The sequence below is a fragment of the Lolium rigidum genome, chromosome 7, assembly GCF_022539505.1.
Source record: "Lolium rigidum isolate FL_2022 chromosome 7, APGP_CSIRO_Lrig_0.1, whole genome shotgun sequence".
Lineage (NCBI taxonomy): Eukaryota > Viridiplantae > Streptophyta > Magnoliopsida > Poales > Poaceae > Lolium > Lolium rigidum.
The window spans coordinates 36,769,192-36,792,196 of record NC_061514.1 but is presented as its reverse complement, the minus strand read 5'-3'; the positions used below and the strand labels follow the sequence as shown (position 1 = coordinate 36,792,196).

The 23,005-nt window shown below is 41.1% G+C and overlaps 1 protein-coding gene across 1 annotated transcript; it reads right to left on the bottom strand.

Moving 5' to 3' along the window:
- Positions 1 to 16,325: 16,325 nt before the first annotated feature.
- Positions 16,326 to 22,326, bottom strand: LOC124671187 (protein NRT1/ PTR FAMILY 5.10-like). The gene is given in 3 exon segments (XM_047207596.1): positions 16,326 to 17,618; positions 21,921 to 22,154; positions 22,156 to 22,326. Coding segments are annotated over 3 exon segments (1,698 nt in total).
- Between the last annotated feature and the right edge of the window lie 679 nt (positions 22,327 to 23,005).

Here is a 23,005-nt window from a genome sequence, read left to right as displayed (position 1 = left end):
ATCTCCAACAATGGAATTCTGAAACTAAGAAGGTTTTGCATAGCAGGAATGTTGTCTTTTATGAGGATGTTATGTTTTATAAGAGTTCATCTACAAATGTTTCTGATGCTATTGATATTTCTGATGATGAGCAACAGAGGATTAGAGTGCAGGTGGAGCACGTGGAGGAGAAAGAAAATGATGTTGCTGAAAATGATAGCACTGTTGTTCAGCACTCACCACCTGTTTTGCAGCAAACAAATAGTTCCATTGCTGCTAATATACCGAGGCGTAACATTGGTCCACGTCCTTGTTTAATTGAAGAGTGTAACCTTGTTCATCATGCTTTGAGTTGTGCTGAACAGGTGGAGCATGATATTGAACCTGATACATATGTTGAGGCCGTTGCATCCGTTGACAACGTGAAGTGGATTTCTGCTATGCAAGAGGAGATGCAATCCCTTGACAAGAATGACACATGGGATGTTGTGCGCTTGCCTAAACAAAAAGGCGATCCCCTGTAAGTGGATATTTAAAAGAAAGGAATGTTTTTCTCCTAATGAGCCTCCGAGGTTTAAGTCAAGGTTAGTAGCAAAAGGTTTCAACCAAATTCTATGTATTGATTATAATGATGTATTCTCTCCGGTTGTGAAGCATAGTTCCATTTATGCTTTCTTTGGTATTGTGGTATGCATGATCTTGAGCTTGAGCAGCTAGATGTAAAGACTGCTTTTCTGCATGGTGAGCTTGAGGAGGAGATATACATGGACCAACCTGAAGGTTTTGTTGTGCCTGGTAAGTAGGATCTTGTTTGCAAGTTGAAGAGGTCCCTTTATGGGTTGAAACAGTCTCCAAGACAGTGGTACAAAAGGTTTGATTCATTTATGCATGCACATGATTTTAAGAGATCTCATTATGATAGCTGTGTTTATATCAAGTTTGTTAATGGATCGCCTATATACTTGTTGTTATAAGTTGATGATATGTTGATTGCTGCCAAGAGCAAGAAAGAGATCGCTACATTGAAAGCACAATTAAGTAGCGAATTTGAGATGAAGGATCTTGGTGCTGCTAAGAAAATACTAAGTACGGAAATTACAAGAGACGGAAAATCTAGTGTGTTATTTCTTACTCAGCAAAATTACATTCAGAAAGTTCTTCATCGTTTTAATATGCATGATGCAAAGTCTGTTAGTACACCAATTGCTCCTCACTTCAAATTGTCAGCATTGCAATGTCCTAGTACTGATGGAGATATTGAGTATATGCAAAGAAAATGAAACGGGTTTCTGGTCTGTAGGGACCGGCGCTACAGGATTTGGAGCAGGGGGACCAGATAAAAGAAAAAAGTGGAAGAGAGGCAAAATGAAAATTCTATCATGGAATGCTAGTGTTCTTGGTTCCTTGATGTATGCCATGGTTTGTTCTTGCCCTCATTTATCATATGCTATGAGTTTGGTCAGTCGATACATGACTAATCCTGGTAAAGAACATTGGAAAACTGTTCAGTGGATTTTCAGGTACCTTCGTGGCACATCCAAAGCTTGCTTGAAGTTTGGTAAGACCGGTGAGGGACTCGCAGACTATGTGGATTCAGATTATGCTGTCGATTTGGATAAGAGAAGGTCTCTCACAGGTTGTGTGTTCACTGTTGGTGGATGTGATGTGAGTTGCAAGACAATGTTACAACCTGTTGTTGCCCAATCTATAACCGAAGCAGAATATATGGCTATTGCTGAAGCTTGCAAAGAGTCTGTTTGGTTGAAAGGTTTGTATGCTGAGCTTTGTGGAGATGATTCTTGCATTAACTTGTTTTATGACCGTCAAAGTGCAATATACCTTACTAAAGATCAAATGTTCCATGAGAGGATAAAGCACATTGATATCAAGTACCATTATGTTCGCGACATTGCTACACAAGGTAAACTTAAGGTATGCAAGATAAGTACTTATGATAATCCTGCTGATATGATGACAAAGCCAGTTCATGTTTCCAAGTTTGAGCTTTGCTCGAGCTTGGTTGGTATAACTGTTTAGCCCAAGTGGTTGTTGGCGTCAGCAAGTGTTTTCTTTGCTGTTCAAGAGATTGTTGAAGTTCATGCTACAAGATGGAATTTGTCTTAAGGTGGAGTTTGTTGTATTGTGATCCAAATTCATTCTAAAGGGAGGCTAACTTCAGACTCCGCTACGCTTCGGCCCAAGCCGGTAGCCCCCGCGGTACGGGTCGATGCCACCGCCTTTATATACCTCTTGTAAGCTGCCAGCTAGGGCTAATCAGATTATAAGATAACTCACAGCGTTTGTAAACACTCCTTGATATAGTGAAGTTTTGCTGGCTGGCGCCCGTGGTTTTTTCCCCTCTGTGTTGGAGGGGTTTCCACGTTAAAATCTTGTATCCTCTACGTGTGTTCTTGTTTCGTTCTTCGTTATTTGCTTGTCGCGTTTATCGCAAAAATAATAATACCGGTACGTATGAACAGTGCTAGAGCTAGACGCACTTCAAAGGAGGGGCCAATTGACAAAAGAATTGCAGAATTTGTAACAATAGAACAATCACAAATCACAGCTGCAATTTTAAGGCAGAACACACGGCTCCTGAGTCGAACTGGATTTTACAAACACCTAATGTCAGTTTATCCAAACTTGCAAAGCATATAAAAATCTCAAATAATGTGTGGCTAAAATACACAGATATCTCTAATCGGCAAACATGATTCAGCGTTAATTAACAATGGTATTTATCTAGAATAATCAAGCAACCGAAAAGGCTCCATTCCAACTAAGGATTTGTATAACAAGATAGGAGAAGAGAAGCTCCCGTGTGTTGCATAGCCGATCTGATGCTGAAGCTTTAGAACTTCTGAGAAAATCCCAAGACTAGATGTACGGCAGCCATTTGAGTTGGATAGAACCAGAGAGTGAAGGGGAATGAGAAATATGAGGCTAGGAGATGGAGATTTTGGGAAGAAAGAGAATCTAAGCTAGCAGCCATGGGGAAATTTAAAAACAAACTGTGAAACAGAGAATGGAGAAGACGTATACGTATATAACGAAACACTAGATTTGAATGTGCGCCTTGGCGCACGATCCCGTGAAACTCGTGCCGATGGAAACTCTATATAACGGACTGGGTAGGAAACTGTTTATATAGAACCAGGAAATATATTATAGTAGCAAACACTCAATAGCTATGTCAAGAGCACCAGAAATAAGAAAGGAACAACAAAAGGATTATCTATAAATGGTCTTTGGAGGCTACGTGGGAGGAAAACTCTGTTGGGTTAATACATTATCTCTCTTCTTGCGTTCACTTTAATCTCCTTCTGCAACTCAACCTTGGAATAATATTGGAAAAATATCAGTGAGATGCTCGTTTGCTTTCTGCAAAAGAATGTAGCTATAATCTTTCAGCTAGAAAGAACCAAATGAAGTTGAGTGCTGAAGCACAAGATCACCTAGGGATTCATATATGTTGAGCAGATGACGATTCATGAACGTAGAATAAAATTATGCGAGCGTACACAGTAAAACTTGAGAAAACCACCATTCCCTTCCCTTGCTTAACTCAACCTGCACAAAGAAGCAACATAAAAAAGAAATCTGAGAAACACGTCTAACTAAAGCTGAATAAAGTAATAGCAGAATATCTACAACTAAGAACATATTTAGATAAGAAAGATATATATTTGTACTTAAATCAAATAACTCATCGCAGGTAGCAATAATATAACAGAAGCAGAAAATTGAATAGATATTACCATTTCCCCAACCTATCATTTACTCACATTCTGAAGTCTGGAGCACGCATTGCACAGAAAACAATAAAATGGAGCCATGAGGGACACGTGAGAAGCAATCGAGTAAGGGGGAGTTGCTACCTTTGTTGTTGTATTACAGGGACGGCCAACAGCCAAACGGTCTCACGTGCCTTCGATCTGCACGGCACAGATACGAGACAAAGCATGCCCCGCGAATAATACAACTGTGGGGATCCATTAGTCAACTATCAAGCATACATCCACTATCATCCAAATCCATACATATATAAGCCAAACACTTTGCTAAATTAGTATAACCATACCTAATTATAAGCTAATAGATCTATAAGTTTACTAATCCCACCATCTTAATCTATAGTCAAGTGCTCCTATTCAGGCAAACACCACTGGAATATCTGAAACATTCTCTAGGTAATAACACGGTAATCAAAGTAAACTGAAAGACAGAGATACCTGAGATCAAGGGATGTGCTTCCAGTTAATCTAACCAAAGGGGGAGGCAGAGGGACGGGGCTAGCTGGAGCAAACTGGTTGTCTAAGTGCATACCAGTACCACAGAATGAGCATTGTTAAGGCAACAGTTTTAAGGGGTTCCGCAGAATATATACTACCTCCATACCGGATAGGCCTATTACGCATTTCGAGAAAAAACTTCAACTACTAATTTGGTCAACAAAATATAAAATATGTATCACAAAAATTATACTATTGGAAACTTCTTTTGAATATGAATCCAATGGTATAATTTTTGTATCATATATCTTATATTTTGTGGACCAAATTTGTAGTCAAACTTCTTTCTCGAAATGCGTATTTGCCTATTAAATCGGTATAGAGGTAGTACCTCATTTTAAACTTGTGGTTACATCCCAGGTGATCTATTAGGCTTGCTGCCAAAAAAGAATGGGAAAATGGCACATAAGCGATAGTTTCTAACACATATGTATGACTGAAAATTCAACTTCACTCCAAATTCCCTACATTACTTGGAGCAGAGCTAGTACCAGTAGTAACTACATGGCTACCATGGGCTTTCCGCATGTCACGCATTGGCCATATCCAAAAAATGATGACTACGATACACACGGATGTGCATGAACATGAGGAAGCATAACTACTACACAACAGTATCGGAGACACACAAAATAGAAATATTTTAGACGTTGATAAGGCTAAGGTGCAGTTTCCTTTTAGAGGCCAAATTAATTTTTAAAAGTTTAAAACTTGTATTTCAAATTGAAGCATGAATAGAAATCAGGTTTTGCCTCATATGCTTCTGATTGTTAAATGTCTCATTTTACTTTGTACCAAATTTGAATAAATGCAACCTCCAATACTGGGACCTTAATTAACTCAATAGTACAGTCCCAAGTTTGTAAGATGTACATGACAAATTGTGCTCAAAATTCCTAATGGATCACTAATATTTTAATAAAAAAATAGCAGCACAAACCAAAGCAGTATTAGAACTAAAGGGAGAGGCATGAATCACCAGATGAGGCATTTCCGTGCTCCAATTGTGTCACCAATGCTCAGTCCATTAGCTTACTTAAAAACTGATGGTTTTGCCACCTGTAAATAGACGACATGGATGACTGTCATAAAGAGCAAGTATTTTCACTCTTGACAAAGAAAGCATTCAAACAACAAAACGAATAACCTGATATAGACCAACCTTATATAGGTAGGGATAATCGACAAATAAATCTCACCTACTCTTTTAAGACAGTTCTGGAATAAGGTAAATAGTACTCATACTTTACGAATAACCTGATATAGATCCAATTATTTAAATATTCCATAGGTAAATCCACAAACATAATCTACTTAATTCCAGTTGAGAGGATGAAAACCAAACTGACAGTGTGAGATAATAATATTCTGCACTACTATTAGAGAATCAGTATGGTGATTTGGGCCACAAATAAATAACCAATCTCCAAAATAAAGGGTCTGGCAATAATATTTAAGGCTAACATGCTCCCATTATATAACTTGACTTAATGTACAGTAAACCCCTCCTTAGACACAGTGCCAATAATCGAAATGCAAAAATTTGAAACCATTGGATCAAGCCTCAAGCCTCAGAGCAAATCTCGACCCCGTCTAAGGAGTATAATATAGTTAGCTAGGACTCTGGTAACAAGGATATAGGGACGGAGCTGGAACAACAATGTAGCATGCATGTTTTCTGGACATATTCTCTTTGCCTCAAATCTGTATGCAAGCTACGGGGCCTCCAAAATCTACCTGCTGCTGTAAGCTAATTCTTGGTCCTTGGGTTCAGTCACTCAATCAGCAAAAAATTCAAGTTCATGTTTACTCCCAGGCCTAACATTAGCATTAATTTTCTATTTTCTTATTTAGACAAGCACATGACAAGATGATCACATACAGAGCACTAAAACTATGCACAGTTTAAATTGTACTGTAGTTTCAGAGATGCACAGTTTAAAATGTTCAGTTGGAACTCGGAAACTATGCTAGCAGCTAGTATACTGGATGGCAGATATTTATCACAAGAATGAGCTTGCAAAGTTATTCATGCATTCTGACATACCTGTACTAAATCTGTATTTATACAACTTGTGCTTTGGATTTTCTAGTTGGCATAAATAAAAGTTCAGAATCTTAGTTACTGTGTCCTTGATTCAACCTATGTCACTGTATAAATACACTAGCCAAGTTTTTCTTCCTGTACTACTCATCTACGTATGAGCATATAATTTAGCATTTATTTTCTTTAAAAACTCCTTCCAGATATGTAGTTATGTACACGGTGGCGCAAAATCTGAGAAACTCAATCACATCAACTGAACCTTCCTTGTTTGTGATAACACCGAACTGAAGATTATGTCTGTATGAGCATATACATATTTAAAAAACTAAGAAAATAGAGGGCATTAGGGTTCTACAGACCAACATCATCTTATTTGCTTCATGCTCAATTAATTTCTGGAACCATGAGAATATAACGGTAGATAAAGAGAAGGCAAGCAAAAATGTAGCAGGTCATGGTTTTATCGTCATGTTAACAAATCAAGAACCAATTGGAGAAGATTATCTAATTGCATTTTTATCAGTGCATGAAAATCACCGTCAGCTCCGCCTTGGGTCCACGGTACACAAAAACAAAAAATTATTGCATGGGCATTACATGGAAGCATGGAGCACCAACCTGAAACCTGAGAAAATCAATGCTCATTAAGTAGAAACCTCCAATAACCTTCCGTGTGGAGAACATAAAAGCTGCAAGGGAGAAATTGTGAATTAGAAATCCAATAGTATTCCAGGAAATAACTGAATAACCCTGATACAACCGCATTGTATTTTATCTGATGTGGAGGCAGAAAGCAGTCAACCAAAGAATAATTTAGGAATACATTATCTAAGCATGCGCTAGGTTTTCTCACCTGCGAGCGCGGACGAATCGGGGCAGCGACGACCTGGCGACGCGATGAATAGCTGGTGGCAAAATCCCTTCAGACTTCTAATGCGTAAAAACAAATGTAGTCCAAAAGATAGCCAAATCTGTACTGAATCCAAGAACCTTTTCGTCTTTTCTAAATGGAAAGATCAATAAAACAGAAACATGCTTTGAATTTCGGCAAACACCTTCCTGTCATATCTAAAAGAATTTCCACAAACCAAAAACAATTTCCGGGCACACAAGTAAAACGGTCAGCTGGTCATGTCAGTTACTCATTGAACATTCCATCAGTGTAATCCACCAGAACAATCAAAGAGAAATGATTAAAAATAATTGAGATGCTCCAAAACAGACCACATTTGGCGGCATGGACTACAGAAACAGCGGATAATCTGAAACAATGTTTTTCCGTTGCCACCTGCATCCTCGTATGATAGCTCCATGAGCTAGACATTCCACTCGCTCCCAGCAACATATATATTGATATCATTTGTTCCAAGAATTAATTTTTCAATTAGTAGAGCCATATATTCCAGGGAAATCACAGTTCATTTAAAATGTTTAATAGCCAAATAAAATTGTAGAGCCATATATTTCGAGGGAAGACTGTTTTCCACTAAGGATGCCAACTATTCTGAACTAGTGGACAAACTATGCTGAATGTAAATATATGTGACACTGCTGTAGCTACTAAGAAAGTTGAATTTTAGCCGGCCGAACTATATCAATAAATACCCTGTCTGTCTTTCTATGGTTATCCTCCTCAGCTTAGCCAACGTCCAAGGGAGAAACCAACAGCGCCTTTTTTTGGTGTCACACAGATCATTGGCAGGTAAAATCATTAAGCAAAAACCTTTCTGGAAACTCAATTCCTATTTAGGAGCTGATGACTAATCAGTAAGTTTAACTCAGAAAACCCAGCTGCTTGCATGAACACTCAATCTGCTATACAATATTTAGAGAACAAAAGAAGGGAGTACCTTATAAAGGAATTCAATGAGAAGGCACACAATGTAACATTTTAAGCTGTCAACTTATACCATTTTAAGCTGTTAACTATTTATAATCAAGAAACATGGAATGTGCTAATCAACACCTTTTTAATTCCAGTAAAAAGGAAACATCTTCCATCAAAGAAAGACAAGCACAACATAGATAGACAGAAATATACAGAAAGATCCAGAACATGTCAATTATCCACCTATGTAGCTCCTACAGCACCGAACCGTGGTGAATACGCTTGCAGTATTGGTCGATACCAAAATAAATAGAATTGCTAGACTATTGCTTAAGCTAGTTGACTAAACAACTCAGTTTTCGTATTTAACTTTGCTCAACCAAATGATGAAATGTTCAACAATTATGAAAAACTTGCACTACGGTTCAAAATTCAAAAAGTTCAACAATTACCCGCTCGAATAGTAAGATATGGGCCCATTCTTCTATTAAACTTCGTCATCTTCCTTTAGAATACACGTACACCAGAAAAAACATAGGGTAAATCAAATGTGTAACAAAAATATCTAATTAAGAAATGCCTGAAAATAGGAGTAAAATGAACACATACGGTCTACCACAACATGCATTTGTTCATGGAAATAGGATCAGAATGGTTCAAGCACCTAATATTTATGTAACTGCTCTATATCTAATGCGTGAAGTACCACACTATTGCAAGATCCATAGTAAAAGGCATGCCCTTTCAAACAAAAAGAAGATGCACGTACATTGTCATCTTCCGAAGCAATCATTCCCCTCAGGCATTTCCACAAACACCTTGTGTACACCTGCAACCTCAAAATATGAGAGCAAAATAGATGATGTTCAGGGAAGGGTATGGGAAGGCAAGGTAAAGATGACTGCTATACTTGAGGATGGTGCAACGAGGACAAGAAAATCATCCCCAATGCGTGCTTGCTGATGGGGAGGAGAGGGACCAGCAGAGAATGGTGGAGGAGACGGAGCGCAGCTGAGAAGCAGCGACCACTTGCCGCTCCTACCAGCGATGTCCAGCGTCCCCACGCCGTCCGCCGGCTGCGGTTGCTGCTGAGGCGGCCGCGATGGGGAAGAGGACGCCCGTCGTCGATGCAGAGGACGAGCCGGAGAAGGAACCGGCGGCGCCGGTTGAGGGAGACGCAAGGGGACGGGAGGAGAAGGCCAGAGGAGGGTTAGGCGGCCGGCCGGCCAGGAAGGCGGAGCAGCGCCAGCCGCCTCTCGCGAGCAGCACAGGAGGAAGATGAGAAAGGGGGTGCGGGAGTGCGGCTAGGGTTTACTCGGTGGGATTTCCTTTTTATACCATCGCGGTAAAAATACGAACGGCTAGTTAAATTTGATTTACCTGAGAGCCCCATGGGGTGGCATCAATTATACCTTTAGATGGCCTAGCTGGTAAACTAGAGAAGCTTCAATTTCCACCGACTGGAACAGACCGGCCCATAGCACTGGGACATAAAACACCCTGATTTTTTTTCTGCAATTTCAGAAGACTGGGCCATAGCCCAGTATGGTCCACCAGCAGCGCTGCCGGTGCATATGAACTCGTTAAACTACTAATCCCTAAAGAGCTCTAAGCTCCCAGGGTTCCCAGCCCTCCTGGTCGATCGGCAGGTCCCTTTGGCTGGGCCCACTTCGCATGACGGTTCGTGGGCTGGGCGCTAAGGCGGTTCCTGGGTCAAGCGGGCCAATCAGCCGATGTATAAAGACTAAAGAGAATTCTTGATTCGTTGCTCCATCGTAGTTCCTCCTCTTATCCCTAGGCACCAGATCCCGCGTCTCACTGTCTTCGTCCCCAACTGGTCGCCGGTAGCGGCCGGCCGTCTACGGCGAGCGGCGGCAGCCGCAGATTTGGCCAACTGAGGCATGATTTGTGGCGGGCGGCCCCGGTGGCTAGGCGAGAGGTCAGAGGTGGGCGGTCTCAGTGGGCTGAATCGACGACAGCATCGTCGGTGAACTTCGCCGCATCTATTTGGGTGTCAGGTAATCTGGGGACTGGTGGCTTCAGGCGGCACTGCGGGTGGCATCTCCACCGTGGTGAGCAGCTGGGGGACTGAGGGGTCAAGGCGGGCGGTGGGATCCAACGGAAGGCATGGTGGCTATTCCTGTTCGTATTTTTTATTGACAGTTGCCGATCTGCTTTGTTTCTTGTGTGCATCATGGATGTCTGAAATGTATCTACACCGTTTCTGCTGCTGCTCGGTGGATGTCTGAAATGTATGCTCCTGCTCTCATTTGTATCACCGCCTGGTGAAGCTGCATGGTTGTTTGTGTTTTAAGGATTGTGTTCTCTTTCTTTGGCTATGCTTGCCTATGTTTTTGCTTTGTAAGTAACTTACAAAATTGTTCTATCACTGTCTCGATTTTGATGTAATTGTTTTGGTGAATTTTGTATTTCTGAAGTACTCCCGTGGCATTCTAAAAAAAACTGAGCAAACATTAGAGAGAATTTCTTGTGTATGGCATCAGAGAAATTAAATCACAAAAATAAGTACATCTGGACTCTGATTCACATGATATCAAGCAAGTATGGTAGCCTGACAATTTTTCCATGATCTTCTCTTAAACTAGAGCAGGTACCTACTTATGTGTGCATATACACTCGATTGCTTATCCTCAAGATGAATTTGGGATCATAGAATCTGACTACCTTGTAGCTTCTAAACCTGTTTAACTGTACTGATCATAATGCGGAAGCAAATATACTTTTGCTCATGTAGAGATCATATAACCTTTGTAATGATTTACTTCTTTCCAAAGGCGATTCTTTGGTTGGAAATTATGTTCAGTTTTCTGACTCTTATGTATACTAATTCTCTATCCATTCGCTGAACGTCTACTGATGTTCAAGATATTAAAGGGAAGTGCCTCACGCCTTGATACTGAATGAAAATTAGAGGTGCACCACATGTTGGGGTTCATAGTCCTTGTGGAAAGACTTAATTGGTGATACATGCTTTTATATTTGAATATGTGCTACTTGTGCAAGAATAGATGTGGTAAACTTCGTATTCCTATGGCCGCAATATCTCAAACAACATTCTGCAGTTCGTTTGGTTTGTGGCAAAGTAAGCACTCTTTAGTTTCTTCCAAGTTTTCTAATGTTTGAATCACAAAAGTTTTGAACCTTTAGTAGAAACTTACCAATTAACTTATGAATTTAACTGTACATGACTTCTTGTGAATCATTGGAATTATTTAGCAGTTATGTACAATATTATTATTATTCTGTTCTTTCAATATTAGAAGCTTCAGTTCAAAATTTCTGTAGTTCAGGAGTAGCTAGATCCTATGTGTCGGTCTAATGAAACATTTTATGGATTTTCTTTCTTCTGTGAGATTGGTCAGTGGGTGGAATCGGCGAGCAGCGTGGCGGGTGGTGGCTGCGTGTGCTGCTGGGGTGTCATCGACATCTTGTTGAGTGGTTGGGCGGCCTCAGAACTTGTGCGGGCGGATCACGCTGGTGGGCTTCGATGTACGGGTATGTTGGCCTTTTATCCTTCTATCTTTTACTTGCTTTCGTGGGACCAAGGCCCAGTTTCTTTCTCCTACATTTTGATATTTTTTCTTCACCAATTTATTTAGAAGAAGTTACTTCCTTTTATAAGTCGTAGAGTGCGCAATAATTTTTTATTTAGGGTTGTCATAAGTAAAAGTATTTTTCTTGGTCTAATGAAAACAATAGGGAAAAGCATATATACGTTGTTGCTATTAATTTGTCCATGAAGTTCAGATAGATAATGTTTTCTTCTAGGGAGATTATCCAACATTGATATTAACCAATCTAAAAAAATTACTTACCTGCAGACCATAGATTTACTCTGATGACCAATAGAGCCTTCAAGTCCGATACAAGAAGAAATTTGTGACGCATAAATTTGGTTAGCCTAGAACAGAAGAAACAATGGGAACCTAGGAAATTTATAGTTGAAGCAAAATAAAATCAGATAGTGATCAAGTGGATGGACAACATACTAGATTTTGACACAACCATCCAGAAGTAAAAGGATACTATCAGTAAAACGGATGTGCCACATAAGATCATAGTTTAACATATTATTTTAACTTTTACGAACCAACTCATCTTAAAAATTATCTCTAGCGAACAGGGATCTGATGGGTGTCTTTTTCTACGCACTGGTGAATATTTATATCCTATGGATCCAATGGCACCATTCGGAGTGACATTAGATGCTTGCTGAATATATTTTTCGATCAGGTGTACCTTCCTCTAATTTGTACCATGTAGCTCTCAATGTTCTTTCAATCATCCACACATCTACAGTTCGTCAGATGATGGATATTGCATCTACTATGTTCTGGGCAGCTGAGAGGATGTTTGGTATGATTTAGTGTTGGTATTTCTTTGTTTTGATGCTCAGATTCAGACCGTGTTGGCAAGTGGTTCTATGACCAGTACTTAAGTAATGCTAAATGTTATCTTGCCTCTTCTGGACCGGCAGAACTATTAGTTTTAGTTTTCATTGAATAACCTCTCAAGCGTATGAGAATTGTAATCTATCTGTTTATGTGAGCAAGTTTTTGTCTCTCAAAAAGAAAAGTAAATATGCTTCAAGGCAGATATCTACTTGCTGGTACCTTCATAAGTTTACTCCATAAAACTTATTTAGGCAAGTTTATACAGATTTTGATATGCCATATCCGTATGTACCTGCTTTTTTTTTACTTGCCAACAACAGGCATAGTGATGTTTTTTCTTTTGCACTAAACTTATAATGCATTCATCCATGCTAAATTCAATATACACACAAGAAATTAAGAACTCTAGCATAGGAGAGGTGACATCTTTTTTTTTTGAACTCACTCTTAGAAGTTCAGATGACATGGATATAAGTGCAACTGTGCAATATCAATATTTATGCTTGTTTGATTGAACTAAAATGAGTTATATATATTCTTCCCAGGGACTATGTATGATTTTTAGATGCCTCCACATGTGGTCTGTGCTATCTCAGTGACTAAAAATGTAGCTTCTCGCGAGAGAATGTGGGGTACTCCAGCTACACTAGCAAATATTGTTACTTCAAACGAAAGAACACCTAGGTTCAGAGCCAGATGTTTCTGAGAATATTAACTAGGAAGACTACCAAGTTATTCTTCAATATTTTTTTAAAGTGCAACTCAAGAGGAAATGAACCCTTTCTTTGATAAGAAAATTACCATCAAGGGTGAGGGTAATAGAATACAAGAAAAGTTAAAACTTCTAACAATGTGGTGATAATAACGAATGTGCACACTATCTACCTTTGACCGTCTGGATATATGAAAAGCTCTTGCTCATATGGTACTCATGAGTTGTATTGTTAAGTTGTAGAGGGTGAAAACTTCAAATATACTCAAGGTTCGTCATTTGAAAGGGTAGATTTCAGCTCCACATGGTAGGGAAGTTGAACTGAGGGCTTTACACATAAGTCTTTGCTTAATCAGACACATGGATCATGTAGAAAATCAACATACGGTAGTATTTAGTGGGTTTCTTCCGCGTTTTTATTTATAAGAATAACGGTAAATTGTGTGTCCTACTATGTATCATGTAGAAATCAACATACAGTAGCATTGATCCCTGTTCTTGGCTATATATGATGACCTAACCATTGCAACTATGTAATACTTTGTAGATCATTTGTTAAGGAACCTCTTACTTAGTAGTATATTTAAGTTGAAACTATTTTCATTTTGTTAAATGAAGAATGCACAAAGGAAAAGGTATTTCTTTAATTTCAACCAAGGCATGTGAAGTACGAATTAATAGGTGCATATATTCCTGGTTAATCTTAGTGACGATATGTTCCTCAGGATTTTGGATAGGCCCATGAATATAAGCACTAAGATCTGGTGTCAAGGTTCCGGGTGCTCGATCCAAGTTCCCAACACTGTTACTTGCCAGTGAAATTCTGTTTAAATGTGTTGTGCACCTTTTAAGCAATATATTACACTCCACATCTTTATTTTCGTTTTAACTTATGTCATTGGTTAGTTTTGCTGATAACACACTTGAACCAGTTTGTTGCCTATTAAATTAGTCTGTTTAATTTTATGCTAGACCACTGTAGCCTTTTGTAGCCCCCTCTGACTGATTCCAATTACATTTTTTTTACTTTCCCATGCAATTTGCTACTTTGTTTTATAACAACAACAATTTGTTTTATGGACTTATGTAGGTCACCTATGTATGTTCTTTTTGTTGGATTATCACTTCTCTTTCAAAAAACATCACTTACATGATATGCAAATTGGTAAATATGAGTGCTTTATCTCGCCTATCACGAGGAGCTCAAACCACCGCTATCGTACTAAAGTTACTGGATACATTTTGTAGGCAGTTAAATGTTTTGTGCCTAATTACCAAAAGTTGTTTCATACCTGCATTTTCTTTACCAGTCAATATGTATGATGGACATATTTTGGATGCAAATCCAATTCTTTTTGGGTTAAATGGTATTCATATACTATGATGAGTTGATTGAAGTGCATTCCAAAGCCATTCATTAGATTTTAGTGCACTGTCAATGTATTTTCATACTTAAAAAGGATCAAAGCCGCCACTCCAAGTCAATGGGACCGCACGCAAAGTGTGTATCCATTGCAGAAGAACCTGCTATATAATCACTTCTGTATATATTCTGTGATTACCTCCGTAAACAAGAAAATCCTAAAGCATTAGGTTATCACATTTTGAAAAAAGCGCAACTTAATTCTTGGACGGGCCAAACTCAACAACCGCATCCAGAAATTAACTAAAACACAAAAACCAAATATACGCGCGCCCACCAGCAAGAGCTACACGTACAAATAAACACATTACAAACAGCTGTGCACCACCTCCTCTTTCACAAAACTGCAGGAACAACACAAAATCTACACGTGCGTAAATGCACCAGCCAAAAACTCAGTCTTGGCGCACTCACTCCTCACCACTGAAGATATCTCGCCCAGGGTTGTACTCCCTCAATCAGATGCCATTTAGCTCAAAAAGAATTTTGAGGTTGCAGAAGGAACGCCAATGTAGACGGACTATCTGTAATGTGTCTGCTTATAAGGTACGGTGAGGTCAAGGATGGTCTCCTGCATTCAAATGATACAACATGAATGCATACTATGTTATCGGCTCGATACTTTTGCAATAAATCAATAAATGTGCAATATGCTTAAACTTCTCGCCAATGGTGGACGAGATGGCTGAATCAGATCTAAAACCACGGCAAATAATCTAATCGTAGGATCGGAAGTCGGCGCGGCAAGACGCGCATGGTCCATCTAGTAAACCACTAAAGATACACCCTAGCTGAATCGAGCTCGGAATGCATAGCTCCAAACCCTCTCTCCCCCACGGTCTCCAGCTTCACCCGCTCCGTGGTTCGTTCTGCCACACTGCTGGTTCCTGCGACCATCCGTGAAGACCGCCAACATCAATCGCTGATTCGCCGCGTATCAGAGATGGATGTGCTAAGGAAGTGGTGCAGGAAATTGAGAAGCATCCGGGGGTGAAGTGGATCGATGGAGGAGAGGCATGATAGACATGATAATGCTGTCGTGCACAATGATTACATCATGAAACACTTTGACAAAAGCAAAAAAAAAAATGTAGAGGATGAACACAAGGTGTGCTGTCTTTTGCTTAAAGTTTAATCCTCTATTGTGTTTTCTTAGAGTTGTGCTGCACTGATATACTGCCTACGTAATCAAATAAGTGTACATCTAGCTCTGAACTTCATCCACAAAAGAGTGTACTCATATCTTCTCAATGTAATTTAATTGCTTCTTTCTCATCGCACGGAAATCAAACCCAATAATATTAAGCATATATTTTTCTTGTTTTCTACATGCACTTGTCTTATTGGAGATGAAAGAATCAAAGAAAAGAGATGGATGTTCCAAATGTATTTTCCATTTCACTTCATAATTTATCTTGGAAAATCCGCATATACACTTATTCGTGAACGGAAGAAGTATGACGTAAAGTTCTTTGCAAAGTCAAGTTCCAATCGGCCGGCAGAGAAAGAACAAATTTGCTCAACCACCATAGATACATAGTCCCAGGTATGGAGTGGAAATTGTTTACAGACCATCATCAGAAATGATGCATAAAACAACAACACTGCTGCACATGAACTGCCCATTAATTAGATTCTCACCAACAAGGAAGCCCTCCTGTGCCTGTAGACGTAGGTGCTGGCGATGCAGATAAAGAGCGCGAGCTCGGCGGCGCTTAGGACTGCGAGCAGCCAGTAGAAGTAGTCGAGGTGGGCGCGATTGAGGTTGTCCGCAAACCAACTATCGCCACCGTTTCTGCTAGTGATGCGATCAATGAGGGAGATGAGGGCGCCGCTGATGAGGCTGCCGATGCCCGTCACGCTGAAGTAGAGCGCCAAACCGACGCTGCGGAGCTCGTCGGGCATCTGGTCGTAGAAGAACTCCTGCATCCCGACCATCGTGAATACATCTGCTACCCCAATCATCACATACTGTGGAACCAGCCATGCCCAGCTCATCGGCACCGTTGCTCCTTCGTTATCGACCAGTCCGTGCTCCCGCGCCGTCTCCAACCGCCGGCCCTCCACCAGCGCGGCCACGCAGGCTGTGGCCAGCGACACCACCATGCCCGTGCCCACGCGCTGCAGCTGCGTCAGCCCTGACTGTTTGCCCGTGGCACAACGCAGCGCCGGCACCAGCACACGGTCATAGATGGGCACGAACACTAGGATGCTGGCCGGCCCCAACGTCTGTAACGCTGCTGGCGGCAGCTCCAAACCGCCAAAGATGCGTCGGTCTAGGGTGCGGCCCTGCTTGTTGAAGAACGTCAGGACCTGCGCGAACACCACACCATATGCTAGGCACGCCACCCAGATAGGCAGGAGACGGAGCACGCTTCGCGCTTCCTCTAACTTCGCCAATGTATCTTCGTCTTCATGTTGCTGGTTTATTTTTGCAGCAATGAACGGGAAGCCTGAATTCTTGGTAAGCGCAGCAAGGCTATGAGCGAGCCGGGTGACGGCGCTCTGGGTGCCTCGGGTGGGCGCGTAAAGGCGGTAGGTGGGGCTGCCGAGGAGGAACACAGCGAAGGAGCAGAGCACAATGGCACAGAGCATGCCGAATCCAATTCCCCAGCCAAGGTTCTCCTCGATGTAGCTGACCACGGCGATAGCGACGGCGATACCAACCACTGATGAGAAGTACCACCAATTGAAGAAGGAACAGCGAGCCGCGCCCTCTGTGGGGTGATCGGGGTCGAACTGGTCGGCAGCAAAGGCCGCGCCGCAGGGTTTGTCTGCGCCATACCCGATGCCAATGAGGTACAGAGAGGCATAGAAGAGGGCCACCTGCATCGTTGATGGGCCGGAAGAGAAGTCATTGTTGATGGATGGTGATGGTCGTACCACCGGGAGCATGGATGCTAGAGTGATCATGCCGTAACCCTACATGGATACATGTGGTTCAGACTTGTTAGTATTTGTGGAATTTGTGGAATGGTCGACTAGAATCCTCATTCCCTGCATATGTGAAAGCACAGATGTGACATACTAAAAGCTAGCACAAAGAGTTTGAAACAGTCTTTGATTAGAGTACACATTAGTCTAAAATTCATATATGAGTATTTCACATTCTCGAGCAAAATGCTGGCATACAATGTTAGAGAAATACTTCCTCCGTTTTAAGAAATATTTCTATTAGCCTTTTCCAGGTTTTGTCAAAATGCTTGTCTTTTATGCCCCCAAAGCAACATTAGCCATTATGTTCCTACTTTGCCCTTAATGGATGTCATAAAGAAAGAGCTAATTAACTCCTATTGTGCCTACTACTACCTCCGTTTCGGTTTAACAGGCGCGCACGTAGTTCAAAACAAACTTTGACCATTAATTTGGTCAACAAAATATAACTTTTATGTCTACAAAATATATATCGTTAGATTCGTATGTAAAAAAGCTTTTCAATGATATAATTTTTATGACATGTATTTCATATTTTATTGACTAAAATAATGGTCAAATCCGCTCATGTAAACTTTGGTCGTTCTCTGCCCCTCCTAATATTATTTATACTCTTGGAAAGTCACTATGAAATGGTGCTTCAGGAGGATTCGGTTGAATATGCCAAAACCATCATAATCGGTGTTGGATTAGCTTCTCGTCGATCGGTGTCGCACCTACCCCATCACATATTACCTCGTTCCTAATTCGGTGTTTACTTGTATCTGCACACATCCACCGTAGCATGCACATCTGCGCAACACTCATATTGTTGGATGTGTTGTCTTTTATTGAGCTGATATTCTGCTTCATATAACATCGTCGGTCTGATAGTTTTTATATAAAAAATACCTTTTAGCTTCCTTGGGGCCTTCTTGTTACACAGGATGCCAAATGCTTGCTTTCACTTCATACTCTGGCTTGATCATGTGGGAAACATGCTCGTCAGTATCACAATTGCTTTGTGGCATTGCATTTGTCCTTCTAAACTAACATATATGTCTTTACACCAAACAACACTAAAGTATCATCTCATATACTCGGTCTTGGTCCTACTAAGTCTAATTAAATCCCTTGGAGTCCAAAGTCTGCTTCCATAACTCTTACTTCCTATTTACGCTGACCCTAGTTTCATCTAGTAGCATCATGTCATCACCAAAGAGCAAAAGCTAAGAATATTTCCTTGTATATCCTTCTTCACGTGATCCATCACTAAGCAAAAAAAACAAGTATTGGCTCAAGGCTTGCCTTGATGTAGTCCTACCGTGATTGGAACTATATTTGTCCCAATATCATCTGTGCAAACACTTGTCGCAACATTATAGTACATATCCCTGACGAGGGTATCGTACTTGTTTAGGAATTTATATTTCTCCGGTGCCCAACGTATGGACATCCTTGGTATCTTTTCATATGTCTTCTCCAAGTCAATGAAGGACATATGTACGCCCTTCTTATAGTTCCTATATCTCTTCATAAGTTGGCAAAGTAAGAAAATCACCTCTCAAGTCAATCTCTTGGGCATAATACCAAACAGGTTTTTAGTGACATTTGTCACTCTCAAGCAATGCTCAATTCTCTCTCCTAAAACTTCATAGTATGGCTCATAAGCTTAATGTCCCGGTTATTAGTACAACTATGAATATCTTCTTTATTCTTGAAGATAAATAATAGTATTTTTTCTTCCACTCTTTGGGGGTTTAAAACTGCTAGAAATATAATATACATAAATATTGAAATTCAAATGTTTTTGGCTAATTGTATTTAGAAATTCAGACTTAAGTTAGTAAATAATAAATCTATTATATACTTTAGAATATAAGTTTAGGGATGTTATGTAGGGCATACAAAAGTTTAGAATGGATGTTAAATGGAAATTATGTAAAATCATAATGTCATAACTTCAAATACTTATGTTTCTTTGTAGGATTAACTAATTGTTCCTTCGTTTCTATGACACTTTCTTTTATTTATGAGTTGATAAGACGACTGTGTCATTGTAGTATCACCTAATGAAAAGACGATCGTGATATAAATGTCTAATGCATATATATATGATGGACAATATATCTTTTATCAACTTAAGACATAACTATGGTGAAAGAGAACCGCTCACCACATATTAAGGCATTTTGAGAGGAAGCCAGCCTAGCTCAACTGGTTGGGATAGTGGATGTACAAATCTAACATCTAAGTTCAAATCCTCACGAACAATGACGACGAGGAGGACGATGAGGCAGAAGAGGAAGGGGATGCCGAGCTAATCAATGTTGACACCGACGAAGAAGAAGGAGACGAACGAGTGCCTCATCGACGTGTTGAAGGCGGTGAGCTTCTTCCCCATCAATTCAATAAGAGAAAGAACTTTGTTGATTACGCCATCATCTACATGATCCGCAACGAGCCGACCATGTCTCACTGGTGGAACATCATCAAAAAGGCATGCAACAAATTTCATGGATGTTACACGAGTTGTACAACCCGACAAGAGAGTGGCAAGACAATGGTCTACTAGGTAAGTGCCTATCTCTCCATGACAATGTCTCTATGCTCATCGTAGTTCATGGTCGAATTGACTTGTTCTTTTCTGGACGATCAATGCCCTCGCCATCTGCAAGGATGAGAACAAGAACAAGGACTTCATCTGCATGCATTGCTTCAAAAAGCTTGCATGTTGCAAGAAATAGGACAATATCCGGCTCACTCTGAAGCACAAAGACGGCGATGTTGAAAGTGGACCGTTCACCGCCGTGCCTGCCTCGATAGGACGCCCAATTGGCAACAAGAAGGCGGAGGCCAAAGAGGAATGGGGCGCCGAAATTGGCCTCCATTGACACCTCCATTGAGAAGATGGTGTCCTCCGCTATGTGGAAGGCCATGTTGGACAAACAAAATGTCAAGATTGGCCTCGAGAGGGAGAAGGTGGAGGCCGCCAAGATGGAATCCCAAGCCGACAAGATGAAGGCCATGAATGAAGTATCCAACATCACATTGGCCAAGATTACATAAGAAGCGAAGATCTTGATGACGTACATGTCGAACGTGGATCCATTAGCGAAAGCGTGGCACAAGGTGTACCGCAAGCACATGGCAAGGTGGTGATGGCAGCCAAGAGGCGGCGGCGATATCGGTGTCCATGGCGGCATCGGCAACACCACCGGTTGTGGAGAAGCCGCCCCTGATCGACACACAATCGCTGGTGATCGACGCACAACTTGATGTCATGGAGGTGCCCCCACCGGTGATGTCGTTGTTTTTGGTAGCCGGACTATGAAATGATGGTGATTTGGTGTCCGGATGTTGGCCAACATTTAAATTAATATTTAAAAAATTAATTCTAATTTCTATCTCTGTTTGCGAGGTTTAATTTTTTGGGTCCAAAATTTATATTGGAGCCGCCGTTTCAGATTCGCCGATGTGGGGCAGCCCTCCCAAGTGGAGGGAGTAGGTGCCAACACTCCCAATAGCAATAGCACACGACACACTTGTTGGCGAATATTTAGGGAGAGTCGGTGGAGATGCTCTGACTAAGTTTAAATATTGTATATGTATCATTTGATGTGACCTTGTGCCCGTCATAAATTATTCATTTTAGAAAACGCATGACTTACACCAGAAAGATTCCAAATTTAGGTACAACTAACCTCCAGGTCGAAGTCAAACGTACCAGCCTTACATGGTACGTCTTCTAACCAACCGGACATGTACAACTAGGTAGTATATTTTATAGCAACGGCAACGGCAGCAGCAAACCGCAAGTGTGTAGACCAACCTACACGCAACTTAATTTTTGAAAAATTCAAAGTCAGCGGTTTACAGTTTTAAAAACTCTAAAAATAAATCTAGATGTCAGCAATGTTGTATTCTACCACCATGTAAAATTTCAACTATATTGGGGGCTGTTTCAGATTTTGTCATTTTTATGAAGCTCTAAATATAAGGTACTTTAAGTTGAAATTTTGCATCCCTGAATATAAGGTATTTCAAGTTGAAATTTTATACGTACCTAGATCATAACATTGTCTACATCAAAAAAAAATCAGATCTTTAAAAAACTTCAAAATATCGCTTTCGAATTTTAAAAAACGAGTTATGTGTAGCTTGAGGTAAAAAAAACACCCATAGCAACAAGCCTAACGTGCGAAGATCGCGTGAACATCAGCGCATGCATTCCTCAAAACAAAACAAACAAACAAAAATCGTCGCGTGCGCTTCCTGACGATGCAAAGAGTTAAATGGAGATTTAATTACCAGAACGTAGAAGGTGCTGCCGAGTATGATGGATCTGTAGCGCCCCAGCCAAGAGTCCGCGAGGAAGGCGCCCAGCAGCGGCATGAGGCGGGTCGTCCCCGACCAGACGTTCACGGCGGCGGCCGCGGCGGCGTTGGAATGGTCTAGTGGTCCCGTCATGTACGTGATCAGGTTTGCTGACACGCCGTAGTAGGCAAAAGTCCCGGCGATCTCCACCACTGCACAAATATCACCGGCCAATCGAATCCATGGCAGATTATAATGGAACTAATTTGCAGCTAGCTTGGGTAAGACAGTGTGTATGCCTACGTACCGACGATGAAGTAGACGGAGCGCCATACGCCGGAGGTGTTGCGGTAGACAGGGCGGCCGCGGAAGTCGGAGACGCCGGCGAGTGGCCGCTCATCCCTGTCCGAGCCAGTTAGCAAGGGGATCTCGGCGTCCACCATTGCCATCTTGCTATACCTCCCAAATTTACCGAGCTAATTAAGCTCCAGCTCTCACGAATTTGGTAGTTGAGTGTCAACGGGAAACGCGCCCTAGTTTTAAGTTTCTTGCACATAGCGTTTCCCATGGGCGCACATGGCAAATACTAGTAGATGGAGTGTCCCATGGGGCGCTTCCTACCCGGTAATGTGCGTCCCAATTGCTCATCTTGCACATGTGCGACTGTCGTGCAAGATTAAGGTCTCTACTCTTACGGTGACTGCTAGGAACACTATTAGTTAGCAATAGCCACTACAGGAATGTCGCGATACGCCGAGGGCCTTTTATGCGCCGACGGCCAAAGTCGGGGCCCTCGGTGTATGGCCTGGCCTGGCCAGCCTGCCCATCCAATCGTCGGTGTAGCGTTGACGTCGGCGTAGCGAGGTCAACGCCGAGGGCAGCCCTCTGCATATCTTTGGTCCTAGAAGTAGACAGGGCTACGCCGACGGCCACCCTCGGTGTAGGTTATTTTTCAATTTTTTCTAATTTTGTAAAAATCATAACTAATTTATATGATGTCAGAAAAATGCGTATAAGTTATCAAAATGTTCAGAAAAACATCCTCTATCCGATTATATCAAAATCATGCATATTTGAAT